General features: G+C 38.2%; 1 protein-coding gene across 3 annotated transcripts in view; it reads left to right on the top strand.

The window, feature by feature from the left end:
- Positions 1-13797, top strand: part of chek2 (checkpoint kinase 2) — a 38582-nt gene that overhangs the window by 12223 nt on the left and 12562 nt on the right. For all 3 annotated transcript variants that reach the window (XM_072587835.1, XM_072587834.1, XM_072587833.1), the window contains exons 6-9: positions 4850-4918; positions 4997-5061; positions 8586-8685; positions 13293-13379. In XM_072587835.1, coding sequence (XP_072443936.1) covers positions 4850-4918; positions 4997-5061; positions 8586-8685; positions 13293-13379 — 321 coding nt within the window. The remainder of the gene's footprint in view (positions 1-4849; positions 4919-4996; positions 5062-8585; positions 8686-13292; positions 13380-13797) is intronic.

Genomic DNA, 13797 nt, shown 5'->3' with positions numbered 1-13797 from the left:
TGTCTGTGTGGAATTTGCGCATTCTCCCCCTGCCTGGGTCGGTTTCCAAAGATGTGCAAATTAGGTAGATTGGCTGTGGAGTTATAGGGGGCAAGGGTCTGGGTTGGATGCTCTTTAGAGGGTTGGTGTGGACTCGATGAGCCAAATAAACTGCTTCCACACTGTAGGGATACTGTGATTGATTAAGTTCTGAACCCTGTTTCAGGAATATCATACAGATCTCTACAGCAGAGTGAGGGCTTCTACTAAAGACTGTTAAATTTTCTACATCAGTGATTCTAGGAGAAAACAATATATCAACCACAACTGAAACGTAACTGCCTCAGTTGGAGCCAAAACATCTAAATGCAATCTGGGGTAGTATTGACGTGATAACATTGTTGCTGCATTGGTAATCCAGAGACCCAGGTAATGTTTCGGGGACCTGGGTCTGAAACCCATCGCAGCAGATGGAATTTAAATTCAATAAAAGTTGGGACTGAAAGTCTAATAATGACCATTAAATATTATTGTGAAAACTCATCTGGTTACATTTAATAAGTTTTCTGTTATTAAATGTAACTCCAAGCACACAGCAATATTGTCGACCCTGTGAAATGGCCTAGCAAACCTCTCTGTTGTATGCTTAAAATGTCTTAAAAAGAAATGAAACCATAATATTGACTAAGGCACAATGTCAAACTCAGCCTAGTTGATTATGAAAAGATGTCATCCTCAATATCTGGGTGCTAATGCCAATATTGAGAAAGATGTCTCCTATTAGTCAGGTTGTTGTGTTTGACAGTCTTACTTGTGCAAGTATACTTGCACACACTGTTCCGGGAAACAAATCATCTCCCAGAATGTCCTGTCTCACTAACATGGTAAACTCACTAACAAGGCGATAACGTTGTTTATACAGTTAGAATGAGAGTTGTCCTTTGAGTCCTCAACATTGATTGTGGACTTCTGGAAGCCCCCACGTCAAACGTGGTCAAGGAAGCCTCCTGCTGGTCACCATGTAATACCCCACCACTTCAGTTGATGAATGAATAGTCATCCATATTGAACACCACTTGCAGGGTGCACTGAAGGTGGCAAGGCTGCAGAATGTACTCTGGCTGAGGGACTTCATTGTCTGTCACCATGAGCACCTGACTGATGAAGCTTGTTGGGCCCTAAAAGACATAGCTGCTAGATTGAGTCTGAAGCAGGTGGTGACGGAGTAAACAAAAGGGAAAAACTACTTGATTTCATCTTCTCTAATCTGCCTGCCACAGATGCATGTGTCCCTGACAGACTGATCATTGCACAGCCCATGTGAAGACTAAGTCCTGTTTTCACACTGAGGATCTCCTCTGTCCTGTTGTGTCACATTATCACCATGCTAAATGATGGACTTCAAACATGTTTAGCAACTTGACTGTGCATCCAAGTGGTGCTGTGGGCCATCAGCAGAAGCACAATTGTATTTCAACACAATCTGCAACCTGATGATTTGGAAAATCCCTTGCTTTGCCATTATTGTCAAGCCAGGAGTTCAACCTGCTTTATTGAAAAGTGCAGGATGACATGCCAGGAGCAGTGCCAAGAATATCTAAAAACGAAGTGTCAGTTGGTGAAACAACAGATCTGGACTAGCAGGGCAGACAGCATAAGCGACAAGTGACAGACTGAGCTAAGCAGTTCCACAAACAATGGATCAAATTTAAATTCTGTAATTCGATTACATACAGTCGTGAATGATTGTGGACAATTGAACAACTCGCTGGAGGAGAAGATACCATGAGTATCTCCATCCTTAATAAAGGGGTAACATAATACATTGGTGCAAAATATAAGGTTGAAGCATTTCCAGCAATATTCAGCCAGATGTGATGAGTAGATAAAATATCTGAAGGAGTGTCACTGGACCTGAAATATTGTCTACTTTCTCTCTATGATGCTACCAGACCTGCTGAGCTTTATCTGCAATTTATGATTTTGTTTCTGATTTCCAGAATCTGGAATTCTTTGGCCAGTTTGATCAATTGCATGTGATATCACGAAATGGCTGAAGGCACTAATTTGCAAAGGCAATGGGCCTTGACAGTATTCCAGTAATGTTACTGAAAATGTGCTTTAAAACTTGCTTCTCCACTAGCCAAGCTGTTTCAAAGCAGCTACAATACTAACACTTATCTGACAAGGTAGAAAATCGACCAGTTATGTAGTGCATAAAAATCAGGGCAAATCCAACCCAGCTGTTTACAGCCCCATCCGTCTTCTCTAGGTCATCAGGAGAGTCCTGGCAGGATAATCAGCAGTGCTATCCAGTAGCATCCTGCTCAGCAATAATCTGTTCACTGATGCTCAGCTTGGGCTTTACTGGGCCATTCAGCTCCTAACTTCATTTCAGCCATGGTTTAAATGTGGATAAAAGAAATCTGAATGCCAGAGCTGAGGTGGAAGTTGACTGCCTTTGACATCAGGGCTGTATTTGATCAAGAATGATATCAAGAAGCCCGAGCAAAACTGGAGTGGGGGTGGGGGAGGTTGAGAGGAGAATTTTCTGCTCGCTGGAGTAAAATCTGGAACAAAGAAAGATGGCTGTGATTGTTGGATGTCAGCCCTCTCAGCTCTATGATCTCTACAGAGGTTCTTCTCCATATTGTTCTAGGTTGGACCAGCTTCACCTCCTTCACTAATGACCTTCCGTCCATCATAAAACCAGAAGTGGGGGGTATTTGTTAATAACAGCACAGAGTTCAGCAATATTTGTGACTCCTCTACTAATAATATCCAAATCTAACAAAACCTTGTCAGTAATTAGGTTTGAGCTGATAAGTGCCAAGTAAATCTGGGTCCCACCAGTGCTGGGCATTGACTGTCTCCAACAAGAAATAATCGAACAGTCATGTGGCGGATTCAGCAATAGCAATGCCAATATCATCATCTTGGGTGTTACCATTGACAGAAAACCGATCTGTACTAGCCATATTAAACTGATGCTTGAAGAGCATGTCTGAGTGCACAAATCTTGGATTGATTAACTCATTTCCTGAATCCCCAAAGGCTGTCCACTATCTGAAAGGCATAGGTCAGGCATGTGATGGAGTATTCTCCATTTGTATGGATAAGTGCAGCTTCAGCAACACTCAAGAAGCTTGATACCTGAAGCAGTTTGCTTGACAGACGTAAGTTGCACATATAGTCCCTTCACCACAGGTGCACAGTAGTAGCAGTTTGTACCATCCACAAAATGCACTGCAGAAATTCATTGAAGTTCTTTCGACCACACCTTATAGATCCATGACTGCCATTTAGAAGTAAAAAGCAGCATTTACATGGGAATTCCAACACACACACCACAAAAAAGCAGTTCACCACCACCTTCTCGAGGGCTGGTAAGGATGGGCAAAAATGATCCAGTCGGCAATGCCCACATCCCATGAATTCATTTTAAAAATGTTGGAGGATCTTTACTGATTTTTTAAAAAATTTGTGTCTCTTATGACCAAGTTCAGCACCTGCTATTCTATCAATTTTTTTTCGCATACCTGGAGATTATATGTTTGTATGCACAAATGAGAAGTTGAAATGGGAAATGAGATTTGTAATTTACAATATGTCTCATGGCTTTATAGTGGGATATTTATTCTCGTCATTTTACAGGGGCAGAGTAATAATTCTGATTGGACGAACCTCACTGGTGTCGGGCAATGTTCAGCATCTAAATGAATAGCAATGTGCTATTATGTCGCACAAACCTAAATGTCTGATTTGTTCCCTCTTAATGTATTGAATTTGTTGATACCATCCGAGGCAATAATTAGTTGATATAGCTGTCCTCTGCTTCTGGGATTGGATGTGCACTTAATGAGGGCATTTTAGAGATGTCAACAGACATTCATGTGTTTAGGCTTATACCTGTAGAATGACCACATTGCCCAGTTTACTTTTGATAGCAGTTACAAGCAACAGTTAGTGCCTTTTGGAGCAGAACTTGACATGGGACATAAGTCAGAAGCTTCAAGAAAGAAAGTATTTGGATTCCTGGCTCCATGCTTGTTGGTTACCCAAGTAACCAAGCTGCATCCTTTCTAATTTTCACTAGAAAGAAAATTATGTATTTAAATGACTAATGGAGGAACATTTATTGTGAAAACAGAATCCTTTTTTATTTAATCAACCACAGGCTTTTTTACAATCTCATATAATTATTCTCTTCTATGCATGCTTTTCAATTTGTAACAAGTGTGAGTATGTGTATGTGCTTGTTGAATTAAATATCAACAGCGTATGTGACAATGAGGGCTCTGACAATGAAATGATCAGAACTTTTCACTAGAGCTGCGAACTGCTTTGAGTCTTGAGCTACCAGATAGTAGATTTAACAAACATATCTAGGTAGCTGTAAATTCTGTTTGGAATGTTTTCATGTAAACTAATATGCCAAATATTCTGTTAATTCTTCAGTCTCCATTGTGTACAAGTCAATCTAAAAATTGTTCAGCCATTCTTTTGTTTGCCAGTTTGCTCCTGAAATTCTGTCCACAAGCTATTAAATGCAATGTATCTCCTGAGCGGGACAGTGTATGTCTCATAGTACTCATTTTTCTGTAGGTGTGTCCTGCTCTAAAGTAATTGCTCCTACTGAGGAGTATGCTAATATATTAAAGGCTGCCAAATGTAATTGCAATTCCAGAATATTTGCATGTGATGGAACAGTTGACAATTCATTTTGATGCTGGAAGTCTTGCCTCTCATTCATACCATTCCTGCTTTGAACAGTCTTAAAATTTTAGCCATTCTCATACTACGTGAATCAAGCTTGTTTGCATTGAACTGTTTTATTTCAAGTTTCTAATTAAATTCAGTTCCTCTACAGGATGCTGCTGCAAAGTGTTCCACTTCAAATGTTGCAACAGAAGTTGAAATTCTGAAGAAATTGGACCATGTAAGTTACAGAAAGTGTCTACTTTATTGTATTGAAATATTAATTTCTGATAAATACTGTTAATTTTTTTTCTTAAAGCCTTGCATAATCAAAATTGAGGAGGTGTTTGATTTTGAAGACTCGTTCTACATTGTACTGGATTTGTAAGTGTTGCACCTTTTTTGATTTTACTTCTGTGGAAATTGCATTTTTTTTATACAAAGGAACCTTGATTATCCGAACGAGATGGGCGGGCACTATTTCGTTTGGAAATTGATTATTTGGTTAATTGATTCCTCTGAGGGTTGGAGTTTTTGTGAAGTCTGCTCCCCATTCAGGAGACAAGGCAAAAGCACACTGTGTGTGTGAGACCCTGCCCACCCCCAATCCTGTACGCTCCCACCCCACCCCCACCTGACTCCAATCCCGTCCAATACTATCACCGCCTGCCTCCAATCCCGTACCACCGTCCGACCCCCGTTTGCGCCCATGCACCCCGCCTGATCACCACCACCACCTCCCACCCCCCACCCCTTTCAGGGCAGCCAGACTGTACACCAACAGTAAGACTGCTCCTGCCTTTGTGGGGTAAGTCTCCAAGTAGCACACATGCATACGTGCGCACAACGTTTTGACACGTTCCACCTCTGCTCTGTACAGGGAAACACTGAAGAGATTATCTGGGGAAGGGTGGTTTAGGACTCCCCTGTGTACACCTTTGGATAATCTGATATTCGGATAATTGATGTTTGGATAATTGAGGTTCCTCTGCTTGTCCTGTTTCTTTCTGTAATGATACTGGTTGAACTAAAATAAATTTAATGACGTTAACATTCCTTTGGTCTAAAATGTAATAAATTGACAAATCTATAGATCATTTAAACAGGCATCTGGATTAAGCAAGTTAAAGATAAGTTTAAAAGGAAATACTTGTGCACTGATCAATTCCATGCATGTACATGTGTGAAATAACTTCCAAAACCATCTTTATCTATGGTGTAGTCAGAGAGAGATTAAAATTAAGATTTTTAAAAAAAAAACGTAGTGGAGACACAGGGGAGAAAACTAAATGGTGAACTTATTGAGTATTCACTAACACTTTAACTGCTGGAATGATTTTTGTTTTTCTCTTCAGACTGTTGATAAAAGTCTGTTTTCTGCTAATGTTGATTGCCTCTCCCCAGGTAAACTTAGTTTAAAACTACATAAAAAAAGTAAGGAGGAGGCTATTCTGTCCTCGAGATTGCACCACCATTCAGTAAGACCATGGTTGATCTGACTATAATCTAAAATTCGTCTATCCCTGACGACCTTCTTAAAGGACTTGGCTTCTGCCACCTTTTCAGAAAAAGAGTTTTAACAACTCCGCATTCTGAGAGAAGACAATTGCCTCATCTATGTTAAATTTGAGATCTCTAATTTTTAAACAGTGATTCCTAGTTGTTGAAACATCCTCTCCACATTTATCCTGTGAATAACTTGCATGATCTTGTACTTCAAAACAATCACAACTTGCATTCAGTAGAGTTCAGGAGAGTAATCCCTGTCCAACCTTTCCTTATCAGACTGCCTCCCACTCCAAAGTATTAGTTTGGTAAACTTTCTATGAACTGTTTACAATATATTTACATCCTTCCTAAAACAAGGCAACCAGTATTCTACATAATATTTCCAGATGTGGCTTCATTAGTACCCTGTATACCTGAATGATATCTCCCTCTTTTTGTGTTGAATTTCCCTTGCAATAAATTATAACGTCCTAATAGCTTTTCTCATTACTTACTGTGGAGGGAGACTTCGTTTTAATTTTCTTTAAAACTTGTCTTCGCTTTAATATGTTTAAAATGTTCTCCCATTTAAAGTGCTATTCCACTTTTAACATTCCTTAATTCCTGGTCATATCTATTTTCATTGTGTGTAAAGCATTTTGAGTGATACACCTCCAGTTGTGCTGCTAGAGCTGACACCACTGACTTTATGGGAGAAAGTGAGGACAGCAGACGTTGGATATCAGAGTCAGGAGTGTGGTGCTGGAAAAGCACAGCAGGTCAGGCAGCATCTGAAGGGCTGGCAATTCCTGATGAAGGGCTTATGCCCGAAACATCGATTCTCCTTCTTCTCGCTGCTGCCTAACCTGCTGTGCTTTTCCAGCACCACATTCGATAACTGTTGGTGTCCTACAGTCAAAAAATTTTGTTTGTTTAAACATTTCTCTGCTTGGGTGCTGAAGTAAACTTCATTTTCAACCTTAGTTTTTAAAAATTCTGTTTCTATCTATACTAATGGAAGAACTTCTGTCAATGATTTATTTAAAATAATTTTCTACTTTACAGATAGAGGCACAGTGGTCGAGGAACTTGCACTCGGCCAGGACTGTAAATTTATTTTAAAGACTTCTCTATAAGAATGGAGCCTGCTTTCTTTTCACTGGAGTTTTCCTTGTTTTATTTTGCATGTTATTTCAACCAGGAATGTATAGTGCTGCACACGTCTGGTGCAATGTTTCAACTTTAACACTTGGCTGCTCTACATAAACATTGTCCTCTGGAACTTGACTCTAATTTTAACATTAGTTGCTTTGGGAAAGCATGGTTCACTGCAAGTTGTTTCACTTAAAGTTGCAATTTCCAGGAATGCAGCTCCAACTTTAACCAAGGGCACCTTGTTCCTGCATACTTCCCGTTTGTGATCCATACACTAGGACATCCAGATCCCTCTGCTTTGCAGAGCTCTGCATTCCTTTTCACTATTTAGGTAATAAGTTTATTTTAAATTTCTTAAAGTAATTAGTCAATTTCACTTTTCCATATTACACTCTATTTGCCAGTTCTTTGCCTACTCAAGTATCTGTATCCCTATGTAGCCTCTGTTGGTTCTCTTCGCAGCTTACCTTTCTGCCTTACTTTGTACCATCAGTAAATTTAGCAATCGTACACTTGGTCCCTTCATATAAGTTATATAAATTGTCAAGAGATGAGGTTCCACTAATCCCTGTGATGCAGCACACATATATTTTGCCAACCTGAAAAAGACCCATTTGTGTCTACTGTTTGCTACCTATTGGCAAACCAATGTTCCATCAATGCCTATATTCTATCACCTAAAGCATGAACTTTTATTTTCTGAAATAACCTTTGACATGGCACTTTATCAAATACCTTCTAGAAACTTAGCTATTAATGAAAGAAGAGACATGGAAATAATTTGCCTTGTGTTAGGAGACTAGGTATATTTTGCAATAGGCTACCTTTTTAATAGAAAAGTACTGATGTGTCCGAAATCACAAAGTATGGAATGGAAATGACTATTAGCATAAAGTGTTATTCAGATGTATGATCAGTGCATTTTTATAGCTGCTGCTTTGAATTTTTTGACCAATTTCATTTTTCACTGAAAGGAAACGGGATTATAGCATGGTTGCTGCAAAATTTGTGTATTAAGCATTATATCTCAGTTGAACTTGCCAAATGATCCCAGTGTGATTATTCGTACACAAGAATAGTTCTATCCGGTAGCTACAATTCAATTGAATCTGTGTCCTGATTAAAATATGGTTACACACAATTGAATAATTTCTCATTTGCACCCTTTGTCATATGCTACAAATAATTTTATTTTGGTATGAATTGGAGATTATCTTGTAAAGCTAAATAAATTCTTTTTGATAAATTTAATCCTTTTTTTAAAGGATGGAAGGTGGTGAGCTTTTTGATCGAGTTGTCCGCTCAAAAGGACTTAAAGAACAAACGACTAAACTGCTGTTCTATCAGATGCTTCTTGCAGTCCAAGTATGTAGCTACAATTTGTATTATATGTTGTGAGCAACAAATGTAACTCATTTCTATGCTGATGAACTAAAAGCAGCTAACCCTTTATTTTGGTTTAGAAACATGTCTGTTATCCCAACCGCTATTCCTATCCTGCTTTTCTAACTAATTACTTCTTCTCCAGAAGATGTTAGTTCATGTTGGAATATTGTCATGAATTCCAGCTGCCCATTCACTTATCTAAAGAACAAGGAGCCTGGGACTGCATAATCCTTTCCTCACATCAGCCTTTTCTCAGTCGTTATGTAATGATCAGATTTAGGAATGATCACTATTTTCTTTTGCTTACTCCATTTCTCTTCCTCTGCCCCCAACCCACCACCACCACCACCAGGACCACACAAAGAACAGACCTGCTCTTGTGTGATAGAATGCATGTATGGTAGGATGGGTACTCCCCACATGGCCAAGCACCATGAGCTCATCCCCACAATACAAAGGATGGGTGGATGCCAAACCAATCAGCCTGCCCACCATGGTAAATAAATACCTAAGGTTCAGTAAAGTATGTAAAAAAAAAATCTCACTTAAGCCTTTCACTGAGCCAGAGATGCGTCATAACATGTCTGAATGTATAGTTTCAAACCCATTCTGACCACCCCCACATCAGATTCTCTGGCAGCTCAAAAGAATGGATATTCCTCCAGAGAGATGATGGCCTCTACTAATCTGGGTTGTTTGCAATATGTTGTGGCACAGACTTATTATACATCTGTGACTTTCCTTCTGGGGTGAGGTGAGCTTTCTCTGGCCCTCGAAATTTCTGCCACTGATTTTCATTGAGAAATCCACCAACATGAATATAATAGTCTCATGAGACACTTTTCAAATGAACATTCTCATTTGTTTCCTCTTTCCTTACTCTGCTGATAAGAAGAGATCTTCCTCTTCATGTGTTGCTAAAATCTTTTACTACTTAATTCCATTGCAGTGCCTCGTTGTCTTGCCGCACATCAGATTTAGTAACCTGTTACTACTGGCTTAACTTTATCTGAATTTCCAGCTTGAATCTCAAAGTATTTTGAACTTGTGGAATATTATAGATTTCCAGAATTTAAATAAGCAGACATGTTAATTTGTGTCAGAAATATGGACTGCAAAATACCAAGTTTTTTTTAAGAGTGGTGAAGTATGCATGAATTTTAAAATACCTTTTACCAGTAAATGCCAAGGATTTACTGGGAAAAAAATAATAGCATGTAAATGATGTGCAAATTGATTAGTAAATCTTGTAGAAAAGAAGCAGTAACTGAACTGTCATAAGTTGCTAGCCAATTTTTGTATAATTTTGTTATTAGCTTTGTGAAACAGCATCATTCACCTTAACCTTCTGGTGATATTTATGTAGTTATTAAGTTTGGTAATTGTTCCATCAATTCACCACGTAGAATGGTAGAAGTTGATGCAAGTACTCATTTAACAATGATAATGACTGCCAAACCACTTCTTTTGCCCAGAAAATGAAAATTTAAAATGTGGAAAGAAGTTGTCTTGAGGTTCTGAGTTGTTGAAATTTTAAAAGTATCAAATTTTAAAATGAGCTTGTGCTCTGTCTCTCTCTCTCTCTCTCTCTCTCTCTCTCTCTATCTGTGACTCTCTCTGTCTGTGACTCTCTCTGTCTCTCTAAATCTGATTTGTCACTGAATTTACCCTCCGATCTCCTTTATTTATTTTTCACTCCTTTTAATATAATTGTTTGGGACACGTTTGTTCTTTAGTCACCAAAGACATTTCTAAATATAGTGTTGCCTTTACTGCATTCAAAGGGATTTTCTTAGATTAACCCATGTTGGTGAATATAACATTTTTCATTTATTTACTACTGAGAATAGAATTTCCTAAGCCTGCAGTTCTAGGAGAGAGAGTTGGAATAAGAAATATAAAAATATTATACCAGCAGGTAGAAACTAAATCAGGCTATGAATTGACTATCACAAGAATAGGACTAGTATTACATATACTGCTTCCTTTACTGAACTTGGCTAATTGCATGAAGTAGAATTTGAACCAATGTTACATAGTTTGGTGTTACACTAGACATTGCTAAAGCACAGGAAAATTTATCTGTTACTCTTTCTCCCAGAACTACAAAGGTAGTCCTGTCTGTCTTCCACCAACTACAATTTAACATTTTACTGGAACCTATTTTAAACCTGAAAATTGACTTAATTACATCTGACTTTTAATGTGTTTGTACATGTGGTGGTTGAGGCTTAAACTTATTCGCATCTCATCAGCCTCCTAACGAATGGTCACACTGGTGAACTTCATGTGGGAGCACGACTTTGCATTGTCAAAACGCTACCAAAAGTTCCGAGGGGCCTAAGAAAAAAGACTCAGAAGTCTCAAAAGGTGATAAATCTCTAGTTAAATATCTAGTATTTAGAATTGTGATTTTTTAAAACTCTTATTTGTTTTTAAAAACTGTCACTTGTTTTGATTCTGTGTTTGACAGTTTCATGTAATTTTATGGTTATGTCAAGGATGAGAAAAGGCCATCAGAACTATATGCCCCCTCCCATTCTTTGACAATTTTAACTCCCATATTCCAACCCATGATTCATCCTCCCTGCAGCCATAACCTAAGAGAAGGAAATTAAACAAATCTCTAGGATATTCTAGCATTCTTGCCAAAAGCCCAAGTAGTTCCAAATGTTTTATTTATTACTTACTGCGTTTTCTCCCTTTCTGCATGCTTAAAGTAGTTCATTTATTATTACTTAAAAGATTGTTATCTTTGCCCTCACCGAAACAATTCTCTTTCACAGGTAATTTACCTTGTGGGAAAAGTAAAACTGCAAGATCAGTTAAATTTTCCTTGTTTCTATCCCTCTGAAGACCCTTTCTTGCCTTTTTTTTATTTGTTTATAGTACACTGATACATTCATATATCAGTGCCATTTTCTGTTATTTACCTGAGCTGGAAAATTTCATCAACTTTGCTTCCAATTTTCACATTAATCTCCCACTTTAATGTCGTCATCTCTGCCTGTTTGCTTCTCTTTCTCGATTTCTCTGTTTCTGAGCTGAGGCTGCAAACTTGCACATCTACCTCCATGTCCTATTTCCTGTAAAACTCCATTCTATTCTGATGATGCAGTCTTCCATACCAGTACTTCTGACATATCTTCCCTTTACCTCTGCTAAGGATTTGCCTCTCCCCACAAATCAACTGATTTTCCACACTTCAATCATCCTCCTTCTTCCCAGACTATCATAGGGTTTCTTAGCGCTCACTTTACACACAGCTAGCCTTAATTTCAGTTGATCATCCTCTAGTTTTGCCACTGTTGCCATCACCTGATCCATCTTCTGCTCCCTTTCCCAAGACTCTCTCTTTTCTTCTTCCTTCCCCCCCCCCCCAAGGCTCCCAACATGATATATTAATGTTCACAGAACATTGGGAAACTTAGCTGATTGGGTCATCACTTTTGTGCTACATCTGTATTCTGTCTGCAAGGCAGCTTCTCCCCAACTCCTGGTTTCCTGTTTCTTTAATTTTCCAACTTTTTCCTGCAGTGACCCTTCTGTCCTTGACATCCTTTGGTTTTCCATTAAAACTCAACATATGCTCAAATGACATTTCATCTTTTAGTTCGATGCTTTACAGCTTTCCGGAATCAGTTTTACTTTCAACAGTTTCTGCACGGATATTCTTTCGTTTTTGCTTTACAGGTTTCAATTTTACTCTGTTTTCTCTCTCTGGATGGAAGCTGTTCATCAATTCTGCCTTTCACACCTCTTCTCGACTGATTATTTGTTTCTTGTATGTTGACCATTCATTCTTGTACTTGTCCCACCAACTTCTTTGTTTAATATCTGTAGATTGCTACTTTTTCACAAACCATTTCTGTTCATCTTTATCCACCGTTTCCTCTTTTCACTCACTTAAAAAGTTATTACATTTCTAACTTTTTCTCTGGTTCTGGTATAAAATCGTTGACCTTAAAACAACTTTTTCTCCACTGATGCCATCTGATCTAAGTATTTCCTGCATTTTCAGTTTCTATTCCAATTATTTGTTTGATCTTTTAATTAACTCTGGTGTGAGCTGGCAAAAACTGCAGTTTAAGAAAGAATAATTGCTATTTGAGATTTGGCCCACTGGTTCCTTGCAGGGCAGCAGGAAAAGGGCAATAAATGTGGCTTTGCTGTTGTTACTCCTCTCTTGAGAATATTTTAAAATTTAGATGATATTGTTATAGGTTGCAAGGCCAGAAGGGTTTTACTTCCTTTTTTTAGCCACAGATCAAAGAATTAGGAAGATAAGAAATCAGCGTGTTGAGTTGGAGAGGAGAGAGCAAGTGAATGCATTGTATCTTGTCTTCTAGGAAGCTTGAAACAAGACATTTAAACTCTGATGAAGCTCCATTTTCCTTGTCACTGCAGTAGACTCAATTGTTGTTAGTTCGATGTTGAGTGATGCATTAGTGATTAATCTGGAATTCTGGATATTTATGTATGTCCATAGATTCTAAGTCACACTGGAATAATATAACATAACAAAATTATAATTTAGTTTAAAATGCAAAAGATCAGAAGACATTAAATTTTCAATCTAATTACAGTACCTTCACGAAAATAACATCACCCACCGAGATCTCAAACCAGAGAATGTACTGCTTGCGAACAATGAAGAGAACTGCCTCATTAAGGTATGGATTCTGATGCAGTTTGATGCCATCTGCTGGTAAAACTGAAATAGTATTGAGAGTGTACCAAATGTAGTGGCAGTAAAACGATGCATTGAACATCAGCCACTGTTGCATCTCATCTACATGGTATACGGACTATTTTACCCATTTATCTTCTTTCTGCATGAAATTTCGTACAGTAACATTCTGTAGCTGCATTGATTCTGATTATGACTGTTTCTATATACTGGTATTTAAAATGACTTCACCCCATAACAATCTGTACCCTTGGTATTAGGCAACATTCTAAACTTCTGTTTATTGAAGACTTCCACCTTTGTTTTCTTTATCTTCTCATTGTGATAAGCTGGTTGATATCAACTGTTACTTGACCAAATGGCAATTTTTGTTACCATCTTCCTTTCTGGCTCTTAATTTT

This window comes from Chiloscyllium punctatum, chromosome 17 (genome assembly GCF_047496795.1).
Source record: "Chiloscyllium punctatum isolate Juve2018m chromosome 17, sChiPun1.3, whole genome shotgun sequence".
Classification (NCBI taxonomy): domain Eukaryota; kingdom Metazoa; phylum Chordata; class Chondrichthyes; order Orectolobiformes; family Hemiscylliidae; genus Chiloscyllium; species Chiloscyllium punctatum.
The sequence above is the reverse complement of the archived record's forward strand: the minus strand, read 5'-3'. Positions and strand labels throughout refer to the sequence as shown.